This window comes from Geotrypetes seraphini, chromosome 1 (genome assembly GCF_902459505.1).
Source record: "Geotrypetes seraphini chromosome 1, aGeoSer1.1, whole genome shotgun sequence".
Lineage (NCBI taxonomy): Eukaryota > Metazoa > Chordata > Amphibia > Gymnophiona > Dermophiidae > Geotrypetes > Geotrypetes seraphini.
The window spans coordinates 404092515-404114121 of NC_047084.1; the positions used below are offsets into that span (position 1 = coordinate 404092515).

At 41.3% G+C, this 21607-nt stretch overlaps 1 protein-coding gene across 1 annotated transcript in view; it reads right to left on the minus strand.

The window, feature by feature from the left end:
- The window catches only part of CORO2A (coronin 2A), a 418409-nt gene that overhangs the window by 62298 nt on the left and 334504 nt on the right, over positions 1 to 21607 (minus strand). Inside the window, exon 9 of the mRNA XM_033918127.1 lies at positions 19099 to 19211. Coding sequence (XP_033774018.1) covers positions 19099 to 19211 — 113 coding nt within the window. The remainder of the gene's footprint in view (positions 1 to 19098; positions 19212 to 21607) is intronic.

Consider the following 21607-nt stretch of genomic DNA (forward strand, 5'->3'; position numbering starts at 1 on the left):
CATTATCCTATGGCTGATTGGTAGCCAGTGAGCATCTTTTAGTAATGGGGAAACATGGTCGTATTTTTTCGCGTTATAAATTAATTTTATGGCCGTATTCTGTATTAACTGCAGTCTTCTTTTTTTCTTTCTGCGTGATATTAATAAATAGAGCATTGCAGTAACCAATTTTTGATATTATTAAAGAGTGAATAAGTATTTTTATTGAAGTAGAACTAAGAAATTTGGCGATTGAGCGAATTTGACGTAATTTAAAGAAACAGTTTTTGACAATAAGTGAAATGTGTTCGTGGTAAATTAAGTTATCATCTAATACTACGCCTAGAATTTTGACCGAGGATACCAGATTAAGCGGGATGTTATTAAGGATGAATGGTTTTGAGAGTATTATGTCTTTTTTCCAATTGAATAACATTGTTTTGGTCTTGTTGATATTTAGGGCCAATTTGTTTGAATTAAGCCAATTTTGGATTTGTTCCAATTTAAGGTTGATAGATGTAATTTCAATGTTATTTTCTGGGTCAAGAGGGTGAATGAGTTGAATGTCGTCTGCGTATGAAAATGGAATGAAGCCTATGGACTGACAGATTCCTAATAGTGGTGAGAGAAAAATGTTAAACAGTAGAGGGGACAAAATGGATCCTTGAGGTATTCCAAATGATGTAGAATAAGAAGTAGATTCTTCATTATTGAATCTGACAAAAGAAGTACGGTTGTCTAGATAAGAAGTGAACCAGGCGAGAACTCTCTCGTTTATTCCTATTTCTTCAAGCCTTTTTAAGAGCAGATCATGATAGATGGTATCAAAGGCGGCAGAGATGTCTAAAGAGAACAGAATGACTGATTTGTGGTGGTCTAGGTAGTATTGAATATTTGAGGTTAAACCTATTAAAGAGTATTCTGTATTGTGAAATTTTCTAAATCATGTTTGATTAGGATGTAGTACATTTGTATTTTCGATGCAATCAGAGAGTTGGTTAAAAATCAATTTTTCTGTCAGTTTCGCTATAAATGGTATGTTAGCAATCGGACGGTAGTTAGAAAGTTCATTAATACTAGTTTTGTGATTTTTGAGAATAGGAGTGATTAGCGCAGTCTTCCATTGTGGTGGAACTGTAGCTGTATGTAAACTCTTCTGTATAAGTGACAGTATGAATGGTCCAAAGTGTGAAAAATGTTTTTTCAAATAAAAAGGTGGAATGATTTCAGTTCGGGAATTTTTTAGGTTTACTTGTTGAAGAAGAGATTCAATGTCTTTGAGTAAAGGAATTTTAAAATTTGAACATCTTGCTGTTGGTATGAGTTTTGTTCCTAAAGTATCTAGACAACTGATCCTCTCTTCTCTCTCCCCTCTATAGCGATTAACTTGTTCTATTGATCACTCTCTTCTCAAAAATGGATTTCCTGTCCTATTAACCCTCTTTCTTCCTCCCCTCTTAAAGTCAATCAATTTGTACCTTTGCTTAATCTTTGTAAACCGCATAGAACTTCACGGTATTGCGGTATATAAGCTGTTATTATTATTATTATTATTGCGTGCCAGTATCCTCGTCCCATTCCAATCCTATGTGCTTTTTCAATTTCTAATGGACCTTTCATTTTAATTGGAAGAATTTTTGGTATTACATCTTCTAAAAAAGAGATCATATTTTTCTCCTCAACTCCTTCCTTTAATCCAATTATTCTTATATTCTAATTTCTAGACCTATTTTCCAGATCTATCATTTTTTTATTCACTTCCATTAACATGTTATGATCTTCTTTGTTATTTTGTTGTATGTGTTCATTTTTTTCCATTCTGCTTTCTATCTTGTCCATTCTGTTATTTAATAAATCGAATTTGCTGTTCATAAGATTCATTTCTTGTTTCATTTCCATTAGATTTAAATTGATTTTCCTTAATTCTTCCATTACCTCAATTATGTCTAAGGCATCCATAGGCAAAGGAACCTCACTGGAAGACTGTGGATCTTCTTTTAATCTTTTGGTTTTTCCTGTTGATTTAGTAGTAGCTTCTTGTAACTTTTTTTTAGTTGAGGACATTTCCATGGATTTTAAATTGAATTAGAAGAAAAAAAATATTTTAATTCAAATAAATAATGCTCATAGGAGGGAGCTCAGCCATTAGCCAGCCATCCACCCAGGCTCCAAGTTCCGGAATCAATATGAGATAGTTTAATACTCAATATATTGCTCAATCGTAATAGGGACAAGAGTTGTTGTTCCAAAATTAGCCAATCCAGGCGATCCTCCAAAACCTCAGGAAGGATCCAATACATACTCTGTCTCATGATAAAAGCTTGATGGTATCTGTAGAAATTGGAAAAATTTACCCCACCCTCCACAATTGTTTTTTGCAAAGATACTATAGCTATTCTAGCAGTTTTACCCAGCCAAATAAAGTTAGTGAGAATTCTATTTAATTTCTTATAACAGGATCCCCTGAAAGTAAACTGGCAACATCCCCATTTGGTAGCAAACTACAGGCAATATCATCTTGACAGTTTGTACTCTCCCCCACCAAGAAAGATGTAAAGGGTTCCAAAGCTCACACATCTCTTTGACTTTCAGCAATAAAGATTTCTCATTTACTGTCATTGTGTCTTCCAGAGATTTTTTGAATCATAACACCTAAATATTTTATACCCTCTTCCTTCCAAAGGAATGTGAATGGGTCAAATAGTCCTTTATTGCCACTAAAAGATATTCATATAATAAATCCCCCTACCAGAGACTTTAATCTAGCAGGTATCAGAAGAATACGGAGAAAAGACCTCAGTGTTCCTAGAGAAAAACTCAGGGAACTACTATGACAACTACAAAATTCTCATAGAAAACACATCCTTGGTCTAAGGAAAACTCCGTTCAATAAACCTAGTATCACAAAAACATATTCCCAAAATTCTTTAGGTAAAAAAACCTGCACTTATCTTTAATGGTGTCTTTCTGTCCTGTGGTATGGGCAAGATCACTGCAGCGCAGTGAAAAAAATTACCCGGTGCTGTTTCAGTCAATCTAACATTGCACAGGAGATAATCATGAAATTCCCGACAGGCCCTGTTTCACAATCATGCTGCATCAGGGGAATTTCTAAGGAATAAAAACAATCCCAGTTAGTTGCATACCAGTACACACAATACTTAAATAAAAAAAGACAGCACTCCGATATCATTTTCGTTTGAAAAATGAGCTGCTGCTTCAAAGATCTTCTCTAAGAAAATGGCGACTCGGCGTCTGGCTCTGCTTTTTAAAAAATGCGCTGACGTCCTATTGAACCAATCATAGTAAAGTAAGAGGGAACCAACCAATCAAATACCATTCCTGAGTGGAGAGCTAAAAAAAGGCCCACAACTCTATTCGGGCATTCAAACCTGTCGGAATGCAAGTTTGCAATTTAAAGATCCATTTCTGTAGCAGTAACTTAAAGTCCCCTCCTTTCTTGGATGGAAAAAGTTTTTCAATGATCCAGCAGCGCATATCCTCAAATGAATGATGTGAATCTAAATAATGTTGCACCATAGGCGCCTCTATCCTACTACATGACAAACATGAACGATGTTCAATCATTCTAGTTTTAAAAAGTCTTGAAGTCTGTTCTACGTACAGTAAATTACATAGACAAAGCACTACATAAATTACCCCACTGGTTTCGCACGATGTGCGATATTTTAATACATATTCTTTGTTATCTGACGGATTAATAAAAGATTTACAGTCCAATGAAACGGAACAGATTGAACAGTGTCCGCATTTATAGTGGCCCACCTCCTCACCCTGTATACTTTGTACAACATCCATCGTCATGGCACCTCTGCTTGTTGGACAAATTAGTTCTTGTAAATTTTTATTTCTGGAATAAGCTGTGATCAACTGTGCATCTCTGAAACATGAATGAATATATAAACAATTCCAATATTTTTTAAAGATTTTCCCCCAAAAACGTGCTTGTTGCGAATGTCTTAATACACAGACTAATTTGTCTGCTTCTGGTTCAAGCTTAGTATATTGCAACATTAAATCTCTTCAATTATGCAGTGCTCATGTATATGACCTCTTAATACATGCCTCTGGATAACCCCTGTCCAACAGCTTATCACCTAGAATTGTCGCTTGGGTCTTAAATTCATCTTTTGTAGAACAGAGCCGACGGTACCGGAGGAATTGAGAGTTGGGTAAAGGATGGGAACTAGAAAAATCTAAAAAGGTATTCAGGAAAACAGAAGTAGAAAAATATTCACCTTGGACTGTAATCAATACATCTAAAAACGAGATCTGTTGAACATCAGAAGACAAATCAAAACGTATGGTAGGTAGGCAGGTATTCAAAAAGGCAACAAAAGATTGCAAATTACACATTGAATCTTCCCACAATAGAAAAATATCATTGATATATCTGCACCATAGGGTTACTTGTGAAAACCATTCCAATCTATATACAAAATGTTCTTCAAAATGTGCCATAAAAAGATTGTCTAGAGATGGAGCACAAGTCGCACCCATAGCCTTACCTGATAGCTGCTGATAAAAAAAACCCTTGGAACATAAAATAGTTCTTCTTCAAGGATATAGCTAATAGTTTTATCAAAAATTCTGAGGGTACTTGGTGTGGGTTCAAATATTCTTCTACGATTGCCAGAGCAGAATTCTAAAGAATTTTGAAAATATGTTTTTGTGATACTAGGTTTATTGAACAGTTTTTCTTAGACCAAGGATGTGTTTTCTATGACAATTTTATAGTTGTCATAGTAGTTCCCTGAGTTTTTCTCTAGGAACACTGAGGTCTTTTCTCCGTATTCTTCTGATACCTGCTAGATTAAAGTCTCTGGTAGGGGGATTTATTATATGAATATCTTTTAGTGGCTAAATAATATTTTTAATATTCTGCTTGTGAATAATTATTGTTTGTCAAATAGTCCTTTTACACAATGTACATTTAGTAGAAAAACCTCAGATTTACTCCAATTTATTTTATAACCAGAAAATTTACCAAATCGGTCAATCAATTCCAGTAAATACGGAATGGTAAAATCAGGATTTCTCAAATGAAGCAAGATTTCATCTGCATATACAGAGACCTTATATTCCCGACCTGCATAAGGAATTCCCTGTATCTCCTTTGCCTGCTGTATAGCCAACAACAAGAGTTCCAACACAATATCAAAAAGCAAAGGAGACAAGTGACATTCCTGTTTAAGTTCCCTCTCCAGACGAAAACGCTCTGAGAAAGTATTATTAATATATATATATTTTAAAGGCATATGCAACTGCTTGGCTTTTGTTTATGTGAGCTGTAAAAAAAAAAAAAAAATCTTAACAATGGGTGCACTACTCTAACAATTAGGTCTTAAAACCTCTCTGTCTTTTAACTAAAAGGCTGTTAAAATAAAAGCCACATTTTTTTTCTGTTTTATTTGCTTCTGGCCACAGCATTTCCGGGGGTTTCCTCTAACATCATCAGAAAATGCATCTCCGGTTCATCAGAAAAGCACATTTCTGGAGCTTCATTTACCCACCGACATCATCAGAATGTGCATTTCCGGCATGTTAGTCACAACCATTTCCATTGACATCATCAAATGTGCATTTCCGGGGTCAGACACCCTCTGCTTCTGGTGATGCCAAACTAGTGGCAGAGAAAATATAGGTGAAAGAGTTGGCGTTTGTAAAATATTTAAAAAAAACCAAGAAGAGGAGTGCAGAAAGGACTACAGGGTGAAACTGAAAGAAGCCAAGAGAGAAATATGTCTGGTGAAAGCACAGGCAAAAATGGCTAAAAATGTAAAAAAGGGAGACCAAAATTTTTTCAGATATATTAGTGAAAGGAGGAAGAATGGAATTGCTAAACTAAAATATGCTGGGAACCGATATGTGGAGAATGATGAGGAAAAAGCAAATGTGCTAAACAAATACTTCTGTTCTGTGTTCACAGAAGGACCGAGATTGTCTGGCAAAGTTACACGAGAAAATGGAGTAGATTCTGCACCGTTCACGGAGGAGAGTGTTTATGAGCAACTTGAAAAACTGAAGGTGGACAAAGTGATGGGACCAGACGGGATCTCAGAGAGGTTATGGCGGGTCCTATTAAAGACTTGTTCAACAAATCTCTGGAGACGAGAGTGGTTCCTGGGGATTGGAGGAGAGCGGATGTGGTCCCTATTCATAAAAGTGGTCACAGGGATGAAGCAGGAAACTACAGGCCGGTGAGTCTAACTTCAGTTGTTGGAAAAATAATGGAAGTGTTGCTGAAAGAAAGGATAGTGTATTTCCTTGAATTTAATGGGTTACAGAATCCGAGGCAACATGGCTTTACAAAAGGTAAATCGTGCCAAACGAACCTGATTGAATTTTTTGATTGGGAGACCGGAGAGCTGGATCGAGGACATATGCTAGATGTAATTTACTTAGATTTCAGCAAAGCCTTTGATACGGTTCCTCATAGGAGGCTGTTGAACAAACTTGATGGGCTGAAGTTAGGACCCAAAGTGGTTAACTGGGTTAGAAACTGGTTGTCGGACAGACGCCAGAGGGTGGTGGTTAATGGAAGTCACTCAGAGGAAGGAAAGGTGAGTAGTGGAGTCCCTAAGGGTTCGGTGCTGAGGCCGATCCTGTTCAATATGTTTGTGAATGACATTGCTGAAGGGTTAGAAGGAAAAGTGTGCCTTTTTGCGGATGATACCAAAATTTGTAACCGAAGAGGGAGTGGAAAATATGAAAAAGAATCTGCAAAAGTTTGAATGGTCTAATGCCTGGCAACTAAAATTCAATGCAAAGAAATGCAGAGTAATGCATTTGGGGATTAATAATCGGAAGGTGAGAAGCTGATATACACGGACAGGGAGAGGGACTTTGGGGTGATAGTGTCTAAAGATCTAAAGGCGAAAAAACAGTGTGACAAGGCGGTGGCTGCTGCCAGGAGGATGCTGGGCTGTATAAAGAGATGTGTAGCCAATAGAAGGAAGAAGGTGTTGATGCCCTGTACAGGTCATTGGTGAGGCCCCACTTGGAGTATTGTGTTCAGTTTTGGAGACCGTATCTGGCGAAGGACGTAAGAAGACTTGAGGCGGTCCAGAGGAGGGCGACGAAAATGATAGGAGGCTTGCACCAGAAGACGTATGAGGAGAGACTGGAAGCCCTGAATATGTATACCCTAGAGGAAAAGAGGGACAGGGGGGATATGATTCAGACGTTCAAATACTTGACGGGTATTAACGTACAAAGGAAAATGGTAAAACTTGAGGACATAATTTGAGGTTGAAGGGTGGTAGATTCAAGAGCAATGTTAGGAAATTCTACTTTACGGAGAGGGTGGTGGATGCCTGGAATGCACTCCCGAGAGAGGTGTTAGAGGTGACGGAGTTCAAAGAAGCGTGGGATGAACACAGAGGATCTAGAATCAGAAAATAATATTAAATATTGAACTAAGGCCAGTACTGGGCAGACTTGCATGGTCTGTATATGGCCTTTTGGGGAAGGATGAGCTAGAGAGGGCTTCAATGGCTGGAAGGGTGTAGATGGGCTAAAGTAGGTTTTGACGGAGATTTCGGTAGTGGGAACCCAAGCACAGTACTGGATAGAGCTTTGGATTCTTGCCCAGAAATAGCTAAGAAGAAAAATTTAAAAAATTTAAATTGAATTACATTACATTAGTGACTTCTATTCCGCCTGTACCTTGCAGTTCTAAGCGGATTACAGAGTAAGATAGCTGGACATTTCCAGGAATTACAAATTCCTGGAATCAGGTTGGGCAGACTGGATGGACCATTCAGGTCTTTATCTGCCGTCATCTACTATGTTACTATTCTGGTGATGTAAACAGGGGGTGGGGCATTGGCAGGGCTACCACCATTCATTCATATGGGAGGGGAAGGGCATGGGCAGGGCTTGGTTGACACTGAGCGGAGTTTGGGCGGAGTGAGTGGAGTTTGGGCAGAGAGTGGGCATAGTTTAACCCAGAAATGAACACTGATTGGTTGAACGCTGATTGGTCGATCCGACAGCTGTCAATCATTTTGACATGAGTGTACCCATTATACTACTGTAGTAGAATAGCCAACAAACCCCCAACAAATAAACAGCATACCCTATTCCCTAGCAGGCCTAACATTTTTCTTCTAAGCACGTGGAGAGGCATAATTATAACATACATCTATGTCCGATTCAGACGTATGGCGCTAAATGCCCAAAGTCGGCAGTGGGAAAATATCCATTCTCAAAAGGCAAATCACTATACATCGCCTCCCCCCCCCCAATTTTTTTCCCCAAAAATCATATATCTGGACATCCAGGCGGTTGATCATCCAGACCGCCAGTACGTCTATCTTTATACCATATTTTTGACCAAAAATTCATCCAAGTCCCAAACGTCCAGAACAAGATAATTTGGACGTGGGAGGGGCCAGCATTGTGATGGACTGGCCACCCAGACATGGAACAGAGCAGTGAGACACCTTACAGGGCACTGCTGTGAACTTCACATAAAGGGTACCAGGTAAACATCTCACCAGAATTCCCTTATAGGCTATAGTGAGCCCTCTAAAACTACTACTACTATTAATTATTTTTATAGTGCTACCAGACGCACATAGGACTGCTCAGAGTCACAAAGAAGAAGAAAACAGTTCCTGCTTGAAAGAGCTTACAATCTAAACAGCCAAGACAGACAAACAAAATGTCATGGATACAGTTAAGGGGAATGGATAATCAGCAGTTTGGGTTGGAGGGCAGAGGAGTATGGTTAAAGATTGAAGGCTTTTAAACAGGGGAAGGGGCTTGACTGACAAACTCGAGTAATTTATTCCAAGCATAGGGGGCAGCTAGATGAAAGGACCAAAGTCTGGAATTGGCAGTGGAGGAGAAGGGTAAAGTTAAGAGCAGCTTATCTGAGGAACTGAGTTCTCTAAGAGGTGTATAAGGAGAGAAAAGCAAAGAGAGATATTGAGGGGCAGCAGAATGAACACACTTGTAGGTCAGTAATAAGATCTTGAACTGTATGCGATGGCAGATAGGAAGCCAGTGAAGTGACTTAAGGAGAGGGGTGACATGAAACCCACTATACCCACCTGTCTACAATCCCAATAGCCCTTATAGCTGCAGGTGGTACCTATATTGCAGTAGAGTAGGGTTTCAGGGTTTTTTGGTGGCCTCACATTTCCCACCATGAATGTAATGGCTTATGGGCCTAGGTCCTCCTCTCTATGGTTCACTAGTCCACCCCCAGGCTACTTAAAATACCTGTATGCAGCTCTACTAGGGTTTCTATACCAGGTGCTGATGTTCCAGAGACAGGTACGTATGTTTTTATTCTGATTTTTGTGGATGTGTGAGGGGGGCAGTGAACATTGGGGGAGTGAGTGGGGGGTCTTTACTTTGTCTCTGCAGTGGTTATCTGGTCACTTTGGATACTTTTTTGGCACTTATACCTGTTTTTACATCTTCTAACTCACAACATATAAGTTTCATCCGAGAAGTCTAGTAAAACATAAAACATCCGATTATCCCTGCAGGATGACTAAGTCCAGGTCAGCCCCATCTCACTCATACCACTCCTCCAGATACACTCTTTTTAGTTCTGGGTGCACTGGAGGTCTGAAAAGTCCCTCGATAAGTCCAGAAATTCAGTTTGATTATCGGCACTTGGACGACCTGTCTTTTAGGTCATCCTAGTGCTGACTTGGGTGGGTTTTCAGATGTGTTAAAGTTTTAACTATGAGCCCCGTATCCTCAAATTTTCTTAATTATTCTTAAACCAATGCATGTATACAAATTTTTTTTGTAATTTAGTCTTTACCATTAATGTTCAATAATTTTTATCGAGTTTTGAAAATAAAATATACATAACAAAAATCTTACAAAGAATATCATCTCAACTCAGTTAATACATTGTAGATATATAAATTCAAAAAAATTAACAATCAATTATCATTACAATACAGACACGATAAAGTACTTCCCAACACTCCCTCCTCCCTTCCCATTCCCCTACCCCCCTCCACCCATCCCATTTCCAAATATTACTAATAAATAGTGATTCACTTTATGATTACAAATGTAATGAGTTCACTACAAAACTGTGTGCTCTGACTGATAATTGCTATTGTCACCAACCGGCTCAAGACAATGGGCTCTGAGCGGCTGGGACAAGGGAGTTGTGCTCTTGTGAGCCGCGGAGGGCTGCACAAGGAAAATTAATGGAAGAAAAATACTGCCACACCAGGAAAGTGTAGTTGCTTAAATCAATTCAGAATTTATTCTTTCACTGGAACTTAAACAAAAACTCGGTCAGGATGTTTCATGCGTTTAGAAGATAGTCCCCAAACAATAGTAGCAAGAAACAAAACAAAACAAAACAGCAAACTGTCCCAAAGTGGAAATGTTCAAAAGTTCAAGTCTTTTTCTAAGATTCAGGCTATTGGCTTCAGCCCCTACTCATTTCCAAGCAATGAAAAACAAAAAATATTCAAAATACAAACAGTTCTTGAATTGACTACCACAGCACTAGTCAGAGCAACGGCTGTGACTTACCCAGCTGCTAGAATGCTGGGCAGGTAGTGTGCTTCACGTGTTGATAAACTGCCAAACAGGCCCACTATCCCACCACAAAATACGTGAGGCGAACCCCCACTACCTGGGCTGGTAACAGTCCTTTCTCATTGAAGAGAAACACAAAGAAAAAAAAAAACTTCACAAAAGTCTTTCAATCTTCTGGAGCTCTTGATTACTAAAGCTCCCACAGGGCAATGCATAACCATGGAAGTCCTTCATATAATATCACAGCTACTCACATTTATTCCTCAAGCGACTTGCCTTCCAGGAAGCCCACTTCCATTGGAAGAATTTCACTCATTGGAGCTGCAGAAGAATCTAGGTCAATTTCCATGGCTTGGGATTATTCATTCTCCTTGGAAGCAGATTCTTCTCCGGCCTCCACCAGCTCCATACATTCAAGTGGAGCACTGCCATCAGTATCTCCCAGCCCTGAGCTCTCCTGCCTGTCCTGTGCCTCTCCTCCTTTTAACTGACTTCCCAGGAGCTTTCCTCTCTGGGCAACTAGTTTGCAGCCCCACCCCCAACCCTCAGGTGGGAAGTATTTCCTATCAGCAACCCTGGGCCTGAGAGGGGGATGGGCGCTCTGCACTTGTGCTCTCTGACTCCCTCTAGAGAGCAAGGGAGAAATAGCATCAGGAGAATCAAAAAAAGGTTTATCTGTAACACTGGGGGAAAGGGTTTGCCTTTAAACTAGACTCTGTTCTAGGGACACGCCTAGCAGGCATAGGCTGCATACCACACTGTATATAAGGTTCCCAGATCATCCAAAATTTACCCTAGCTTCCATAATCATAAGAGCATGAAATGCTACCCTCCAATGCCAAAATGAGGGTGGACTTTCTTCCAACCAATGTTGTAAAATACATTTTTGGCCTATAATAAGGATTTATGAAATAATTCCCTAACCCCTTTCTTAAAAATCCTGTCCCATTGAAGAAATAATACCATCTGGGGGGAAGGAACCACAATTTTAGAAATAATTGATCCAAGAAAAACACAAACAGCATTCCAAAAAGCATGAAGTATTATCCATTTTTTAACATTTTATGCATATTCTTGTCTCAACACAACCTAAATGTAAAGCCTAAACTTGAGAAACATATGCTCTCATAACCATTCGAAATAAACTCTCTCTATAATAAGTGCAAGAAATTGAGGAAATGCCTAATTGAAGAGCCTTTTCTATTATTACCTCACTAATTTCCACTCTCAACTCCTTAGTCCACTTATCTGTAATCCGTTTGTAGCTCATATGTGGATATACAAAATCAAGGGTCTTTTTATTTATTTATTTTTTTGTTTAAATCTTTATTAATTTTCAAACTTTGACAGTGCCATACAATTAATTTATACATAAGAACTACAAAGAAGGCATTTTAAAAACACAATTAATGCATAAAACAATCATTTCCCCCTCCCCATAACTAATAGATGAAGACATATTATGGAATTACAATATTATAATTAATTTTAATAATCATAATGCATTTCCCTCTCCCCACCCACCCACCCTGGATGTGTAAGGAAATCTAATACAAGGAGAGATACATGACAGTTAGTGCGATACAACAAATGGGTCTTTTTAAAGTATGAAATTGAGGGTAGAGCTTCCAGATGTTCCAACAAAGTTCCCAATCTATATCCCACTCCCAATGTCAAACCTTCCTTTTTCAGTGTGATAATATAATAAACTAATTGTGTAATATAATGAACTAATTGTGTATAAGCATATATGTCTGTGTGCCTCACACCCAAATTAGTCAATAATACATCAAATGAAATTATATTGTTGTCCTCTCCCACAAAAGAAAATATATGTTCCAACATAGAATCTGCCCTTCTATGAAAAGGACCTTGTTCCATACCAGGAGAAAAGGTGGAATTCCCCACTATTGGAAGAGAGTCAGTATGGGGTCCCTTAATTTTCCAAACCTTCATCAAACAGTCCATATCATTCTCATATATTTTGTGCAAGTCCAGCACTGCTTCCAACTTGCCCCATGGTAAAAGCAGGGATAACAATATTTCAGATGGTAGTAAATTCCATCAGAGGAATTTCCCTAGCTATGAGGCTGCCTATCCCAGTACAGAAACCTTAGAGGCCATCTATGTTCAGAATGAGAGAAGCGGCTCTGCAAAAGGAGCCTATTCCAGGCAAAGAATAATACCTTTTAAAACTGTCTTTAAGCAGCATAGGTTCCCTGACCGCTATTTTCAACTTGGCCAAAGGGGGAGCCAAAGGCAGAACTTGCCCATTCCCATACCTCAGAGCCTGGGGCGTGGCTTGCCACAATATAAGCCAGAGCAGGGGTGTCAAAGTCCCTCCTTGAGGGCCGCAATCCAGTCGGGTTTTCAGTATTTCCCCAATGAATATGCATGAGATCTATTAGCATACAATGAAAGCAGTGCATGCAAATAGATCTCATGCATATTCACTGGGGAAATCCTGAAAACCCGACCGGATTGCAGCCCTCGAGGAGGGACTTTGACATCCCTGAGCAAGAGCCTCAGAAAGGGAAAAGGAAGGCTCAGGAAAGTGGATGGAAACCAGCCCAGCAGTTAATGGAACTGGAGGAAACTAGACTGCCCACTCAGTCAACCTGGACTACTCCTGAGGAATGCATGGAAGTGTGTGAAACAGTGCCTGTACAAGATGAGCTGAATGAAGATATGGACATTAGCTGAATTAACCCTGCTTATTGGGGGGGGGTCTCTTTCTTGGAGAAGGGATTCTTTTTCCTTTTTGCTTGCCTCATTGCAAAGGAATAGTGCAGTAAACCTTTATTGCTTTCACCTGAGAAGAATCAGCTTGAACTGTGTTTTGTTTCATGGATGTTTTTTTTTTGGCTGGGACTAATTGAAAGACTTTACTGTGAAACCTATGCTGCACCATACACACTGTGTGGAGTTAACTAAGCAATACCTATGTAATAGTGCTGATAAATGAACTTGTGAAGTGGTGTTTGTGTTTGGAACTTACTCAAGGTTATTTTTCTCCTCTCTTTTGAGCCTCCTGATATTCTGGAAACAAGGCCTAAGCAGAGTCTGGGCATGACATCTAACTGGGCTAAAGGAAGCCAAAGATCCACTGAATGCAAGCAGTCAGCCATTATCTATACACACTAGTGCTAGCTGATTCATGATTCAAATCGGTTCACCGATTCACTTCGGGTGAATCGATTCGAATTGATTCGATACAAAAAAAAATCGGTTCCCGATTCGGCTGACCCTCCCCCCTCACCCCCTTAAGCAGAAGCGGCAGCGCTGCTCTTGCTGGCTGGCCGCTGCTGCACCTACTTTAGTGGGCGATGGGGGAGAGTCAGTGGGAAGTGCTGTTATTGGGTTCCCCCCCTGGCGTCTGGTTCTCCCCCCTGGCCTCCATTTCCACCCCCTGGCGTTCAGCTTCCCCCTCCTGGCCTCCCTGCACCATTTACCTGTGAGGAACAGCCTGCAGATAAGATCGCAATGCTAACGATCTTTCCACTGCTTCGGAGCTGTTTCCTCCACGATCCTGCCTCTGACATCAGAGGAGGGGCGGGACCGCGGCAGAGGAAACAGCTCCGAAGCAGTGGAAAGATCGCTAGCATCACGATCTTATCTGCAGGCTATTCCTCACAGGTAAATGGTGCGGGGAGGCCTGGGGAGAAGCCAGACACCAGGGGAGGCCAGAGGGAACACGCATGCCTTCCTTGGGGGGGGGGGAGCAGTCCTTCGGGGGAGGGACAGGCAGGAAGGCCTTCAGGGGGAACAGGCAGGCAGGCCTTTAATGGAGGACAGGCCTTGAAAAGGGGGAGACAGGCCTTCAGGGGGAGGTTCAGGTTTCAGGGGGAACAGACCTTCAAGGGGGTCAGGCAGGCCTTTGGGGGGATGCAGGCCTTCAAGGGGGGACAGGCCTTCAAGGGGGGACAGGTCTTCAGGGGGGAGGTGCAGGCCTTCAGGGGGGACAGACCTTCGGGGGGCAGGCAGGCAGGCCTTCAGGGGGGATGCAGGCCTTCAAGGGGGGAGGACAGGCTTTCAAGGGGGGACAGGCAGGCTTTCAGGGGTGGGATGCAGGCCTTTAAGGGGGGGAAAGCCTTCAAGGAGGAAGCAGGCCTTTAGGAATGGTGGCACATGCCTTCAGGGGACATGCAGGTCTTTAGGGGTGGGGTGCAGGCCTCACAGGGGGGGTTATGTCGAGGACAGGAGGGCCTGGGATCCCTCCTGACCGTATTGTAGTGGGGGGTGGGGGGCAGGGGGTCGACCTGGGCAGGAGGGGTTGGGCTCCCTCCTGCCCGATCTTGTAGGGGGTGGGGGCGAGAGGCCAGGAGGGCTTGGGCTCCCTCCTGGCCCGATGGTAATCGGGGGGGCCGCGGGGCAGGAGGGCTTGGGCTCCCTCCTGCCCCGATTGTAATCAGGGGGGTTGGGGATCACGGGGTAGGAGGGCTTGGGCTCCCTCTTGCCCCGATGTTGTTGGGGGGGGGTGGATTCTGTAACCGGTGTTGTTTTTGACAGACACCGGTTACAGAATCTAGCTTTTAGGTGAAGGACTGGCTCCTCCTTTGCCTAAAAGCTCTTGTTTTGGACGTTTGAGGCTTAGGCTTTTTTTAGGTTGATTATAGGGTATAAGTTTAGACGTGGTGGTGGTCTGGGCGTTTAAACAGCTGAATGTAGAGGCAGGCCATTATAAAAAAAAAAAAACCTCCTTTTGGACGTTTTTTTTGATTATGGACATTTTCCCTGCTTCTACTTTCAACGTTTAAGGCCTTAAGCCAAAAGAGAACCTAGACTTTTTTTTTATTATGCCCCTCTTTATATTTGGGATTTTGCATCATGAATGCTGAAGTGGAAAAGCATAGTTTACAGACACTGTTTTGAACACTGTGGACGGCCTGAGCTCTACTGTGGAGCAGACTTGGAAAGAAAGAAGTTTGGGATTTAAACAGCACTGTGAAAAAATATATCACTGGCAGGACTGGAGGGTAGCAATGAGGGAACATTTTGGTAGGCAAAAGAGTAGTTGGTGTGATTGAGGAATAGGAGGAATGTTGGGTTGGAAATAGACTTTCCCACCTTCCCTCCTTCGCTAGGAGGTCTAGGGTAGATTGGGAGGGCAGTTTGGTAGAGTTTATGTTTTACTGTTGGGTAGGATTGGGGGATGGGGAGTCTCTTCTTTCTAGAGGGCTTATAGGGAGGTGGTCACAGTGGTTGGAGCTGGACTAGAAAAGAACCTTTTCTATCTGAGACGGATTGAAGTTACTTCAAAGGACATGTGAATACTGAGTTATGGGAGCCATATACAACTCTACCTTTTGACCATCACACCTGCGTTTCCAGTACTTAGCATAAGCCATTACAGTTGCTGCCCTGTGACAAAAAGTTTGGCAGCAAGGGCAGCCTGAGACATCTGTCCTGTTGTAGATCTGCATACCATGGTTGGCACGGTCAATCTGGCGCCACTAGAATCACCAACCAGAGATGGGTTGCTATTCTTCAAATTATCTGGATTACCTTTGGCCATGTGGGATATACATACAACAGATCTGCTGTTGGCCAAGGCTAGACTAAGGCATCTACACTGGCACTAACTGGCTCAAATCACTGGTTGAAGTACTGAGCTACTTTCTTTCTTGTCTGCTGATGCTATTAGGTCAGTTGCTGACCTTCCCCAGCATTTAAGAATTTTGTTGAAAACACACTGGGACAGCTTCCAGGCATGCTTCTGGGATGGCTCCTAGGTGGGCTTCCACCCAACACAACAACAATTGGTTCTCCACACTCTTGGTATCTTCTTGTTTGGTGATGTATGCCACCACTGTGGAATGGTCTGCGAAAACCTTGAATGCTTTACCTTCCAAATACTTTTGAAGGTCTGCAGTGCTAGCCGAATGGTTCTCAAATCCAATCTGTTGATGGACTAGATATTCTGAGAGGGTCACAAGCAGCTCTGACTTGGGCGACCCTTGCAATGACTTCCCATCCAACCAGACTGGTATCCATTATCAGTATCACCCATGAGGAAAGAGAGGTAAACCCTTAGAAAGGGTCTCCTCCCAGATCCATCAGTGCAGACTATGACTTGCTTATGAAGTCCAGGGTAACTACTTCTGGAGCAGATCCATTTGCAGAAACCAGTGGGATAGTAACACACTCTATAGAGTATGTAGTTGAGCTTTTGGCCAAGGCACCAATTCTATGGTTTTACATTTCAAGTTTATAAAAAATTTGATATACCACTTATCAAATATTTAAGCGGTGTACATGTTTACTATTCTGCTTCTGGTATTGACTCCACAGCTTGGATCTCCTAAAGCTTGTTTGGCTGCATTTTCTGCTTTTCCTGCTGAAGAAACTGCCTAAAAATTCCTGAAGAGAGCAAAAAAAAAAAATATCAAATTTGTAGTCCTCGTGAATGATGTCCAGCACCCATTTGCTTTCTTCTGGTTTTCCCAGGCCTTCTAGTACTCCAAGAGTTTTCATCCTATTTAGGGAAGCTTGGTTTCTATACTGGCATCATTGGGACTTCTTGTTACCAGCTGCTGAGTGGGGTGTGGACGCCTGCAGTCATCTGGAGCTCTGAGCAGAGGAGTTTGTCGCTGCATGGTGAGATTGCCTGTAGTCATGAAAGGAACCATGATTTGATCCCCCCCCCAAGACACATGGTCTACTGTTAGGCAATGACTTAGGATGACACTGACCATAAGATCATCTAACCCCTTGCCAAAGAGCATTTGACCTTTAAAAGGGAACCTGCTCAAAGTAGCTTTAAAAGCAACATCTCCCACCCATTGTCTGATCCAGAGCATTCTTCGGGCAGGGATAGAATAAGTGGACACCTTTCTAATGACCCTAAAAACATCATATAGAGGCATCAGTGTTTTCCATCTTCTTCAAGTCAAGTACCCCCTAAGTTGAACAAAGGAACCCACTGATCAAGCCTACTGTACCCTTTGTACTGGAAGGATATTTGGTGAGATGCACAATGGGAACAGCTATTTTACAAAGAAGCACATTCAAAAAAAGAGCAGCAACATTCAGGACTGTATATGTATAAATACTGGCAATAGTATAAGTGGCAGTTTTGCAATCTACATATGTAAGTGCCAGATTTTACAAATTGAACATTTAAGATCAATAGAGAATTTTGAGTGATGTTTAAACAGAAAAGTGGTAAGAGTCAGTCAATCGTGCAAACTTCAGATCTAGCGGCATAGCAAAGGAAGGAGACACCTGGGGCGATGGTGCACCCCGTCCCCACATACCTCTTCCAAATCTTCACTGGCAGAGGGCATCATGTCCTAGCTGCTGCTCGCACTAGTCTCAGCTCTCCCTCTGATGTCACTTCAGGAAGTGACATCAGAAGGAGAGCTAAGGCTGGCGTGAGTAGCAGTTAGGACATGCTGATGTCTGCAAGGATTTTGAAGAGGTGGGTGGGTTGAGAGGAGGAGAGGTGCTGGCGCTCTTGCCAAGATGGCGCACAGGGCAGTCCACCCCCTCCCCTTCCTATGCCACTATTCAGGTCCAAATGAGCAGTCTGCTGACATACTTGCCTTGTGGTAGGTGTAAATTCTAATGTCTAGAAGTTCCTATTTAATTAACTCACACTGACTAGCTCCCATCTAGATATTAAGCAGCTGGAGAGTGAAGCTGAATACCTGGTCAGACCGTCTCAGCATGAAGGTAGAACTGAAAGTTATCAGGGCAATGCCAATATGCTCACATACCTTTTTTTATGTTCAAATCTGTTTTATTATAATTTGAATAATACATTATCCATTAATAACAGGGAAAAAAAAAGAGAAATCTACAGTCAAAGTACATAATTTCATCATACATAAATCCTTTCTTAAGCCCACATACCTATATGGGCAAGTGAGCATTGCCCGGATAGGTATCTGGGTACCAGTGGTACTCAAATAATTTCTAAAGTATGCTTAAGAACCAGATATTCAGTTCTAGTATCTGGGTATAGCCTAGTACTGAACATGCACGTCTAGAAACACATGTAGTGGTCAATGCTCCATTTTATTGGACTTATCAATTATTGCCATGATAGGAGGATCCCAAGAGGCTTAAGAATCAAAAAAGCACCTAACGTGTTTTTAGATAATCAAGATTTCCTGGACAGATGAACTGCTACAGACTGTCAGGCAGTATATGTATTGCTGTTGTAAAATCAGAAGTTCAAGTTCAATTTATTTGATATACCACAAATATAAAACAAGGGTTAAAATCTAAGTGGTTTACAACATAATAAAATATAAGAGGGAAAGGAACAAACACAGATACAAACCCTACAAACATCTCCAAAAATATGGATTGGTTACAATAAAATCTGGGAAATCTAGGGTATAGGAAAGAGGAAAAGGGATATAAGCATATAAGGTTTGGGATAAAAATATGGTCTCAGCTGGCAGCAGTCTGAAATTTACACTTTTGTGTTGAAACATCACTCAAAAATTCTCTATAAGACTGTGTTTTTGTATTCTGTTTGGTCCGCTTTATCACTCTTCACAGTGAATAATGAGTTACAAGTAGAACGGTGTGACTCCCAAAATCGAACAAATAACATCTTACCTGTCGCGGTACAATCATTGAAACTGGTTCAATAAGGCTTTTAATAGTGATTAATTTGTAGAATCTAAAGATTTCACAGGCAGATACATCCAGACCCCTCTTTGGCATGACACCTGCCAGAAAGATGAAAGCATAGAATAAATGATATATAGCAATAATTATAAAATATATATGTATTTATTTATAATCCCATGTCAAAAAATCAGGCATCTTCATATCACTCCCTCCCTAAGAAAGTCTGTTTTATAAAATCCAGAAAGCAATATTGGAAAACCAGGAATGGCTTAGCCTGCTGTTTGTATGTTCATACAAGGTTAAAATATTATTCACCCTATAATCTAATGGAGGTTTTCCTTTGACTTAGTTAGTGGTGTTTGGACCAGTGGTATAGCCAGAAATCCATTTTGGGAGGAGAGGCCTGAGAAGGGTGCCCAGAGGTGGACTGAGAGGGCTGCTGCAAAACTCCACCCTGCCTCTTGCATTAAACCATATCTTTATTGGTGGGGATGCCCAAGCCCTGCCAGCAAAAGAGATTTCCTGCCAGCATAAGAGAGCTCCTGTGCAGCCAAAGCAGCACTTAAGTCACCAGTGTGCTTCAGTCCCTGATACCAGTACTCCTGCGCATGCTCAGTTCAACATTGTCAGCCTAGCATTGCTAGCAGCCAGCATTTTCGTTGACCTAACCAATATCAGAAAAGGCCTATGGGACATTATATCAATCTGACTCTGGGATATTGATGCAGATAGACCCTAAAGGCTCCTGCACAGAATTCACATACATTAAGCATCCAGCCAGACTGAAGATAGGCTACTTGAATGGGACAAAGAAGCCAGAGACTAATCCCATCTACCATGCCTGCAAGTATCACACCCTCCTTATCAATTAAACTAACTGTTGTTTCAAACAGTTTACAAATTATAAACAGAAAGATACTGGGAAATACAATAGTTTCTATATTTAGAATAAGATTCCAAGCTATAAAAGCCTCCTCTCTGCAATACCCCTCTCTATCTCTGGAATCCGAAGCTTGGAACATCACCCCCACCCCCCTTTCTCTCTCTCTCTCTCTCTCTCTCTCTTTCTCTCTCTCTTCTCTGGCTCTCTTTTCCTCTGGACTCTTAAGGCAGGGAAACTGCTTTGCTCTCTCCTTAATTGTAATGCTTAATTGTAATCTTTATGAATATTGCTTTTCTGTAATATTAAGCCTATTTCTAAAATATATTCTTTATGCAAGCACTCTTAGTGGTCATTGTCAGTGATTTTACTTCCTAATGAATCTTCTGTGAGGGTATTGAACTTGGGACCTGGTGGATTGTAAGGCTGCCTCACATAACCCATTCAAACCTTACATTTGGGGGGGATCTAACCTTACAAACATCAGTTGTTGTACTGAGCATGAATGAATGTGTCGGAATTGGCGGTTGATGTGTGTCAGCCAATTTAAGTGTTGAGGCAGCAAGGGCAGGAAATCATGCAGGAGACCTCTCTGAATGGTAAGGCTAGGGCATTCCCACCAGCCATTAAAGCAGGATGGGGGGGGGGGCAGGTCCCTATTGGCAAAGCTGGACAGAATGTTTGGACAGAATTCACAATCTTGGCCAGAATATGTCTTGTGCCAACAAAAACAGATATAGTTGTAGCATGTTGTTTTTTATTCCAACACTTTGGATGAATTACAGCCTTACCGCCCCATTAATTGTTTGCCATTTTGTAGGTGCCCCAGAGTTCAACAGGGTTTTCTCCATTCGATTTACTCTATGGAAGGCAACCCAGAGGGAGCATGGATGTTGTCAGGAAACCCTGGTAAAAAGAGCAAAACTTGCTGGACTATATGTTACAAATGCAGAATGAAGAAAGCAGGGGAAACAGAAGAATTCTGTCTGAAGAAAATTTTATTATGATTTCATGTTTTGTTTAGTTCTGCTATATGCTTTGTGATTTTTTTTTCTTTTTAATTATATGTGTTAATTTGCTAATAGGTGAATCATAAATAAAATAAATAAGATGGCCCAATCAGGATAAATCCAAGTGTTAAAATTTTGCAGCAGTCCAAAGGATCTTTCAGCCTGGAGGCTTTATGAAGTGGTTGAGAAAGTAGGCTCAACTGGATATGTGAGAAAAAGCAAAACTTTTCTTACACAAATTTACTGATGTCCAGGAAGATGGCTTTGGATCCTGTCACAGTCTGAGTCCCTTAGAGTTCCATTTGGACCAACTTTACAGCTATCCCAAAAGTGGCTCGCCAGAATATACCAATACCCCCAGGTGAACATATCTTGCATCTATAACATTATCACAGACCCTAGAATGGTTGTTCAACAATGTCCTGGCAACAGGCTATGGCTAAAGGAGTAGAAGAGATGTTTAAACTTGGTATCATGCCTCATCATGCTGGTCCCTAAGCCAGATGGAAGTACTATATTAGCTTCTGCACCAGAGGCATAGCTACAGGGTGGGCCTGGATGGGCCTGGCCTGCCCATTTTGGGCTCAGGCCCATCCACTTATCA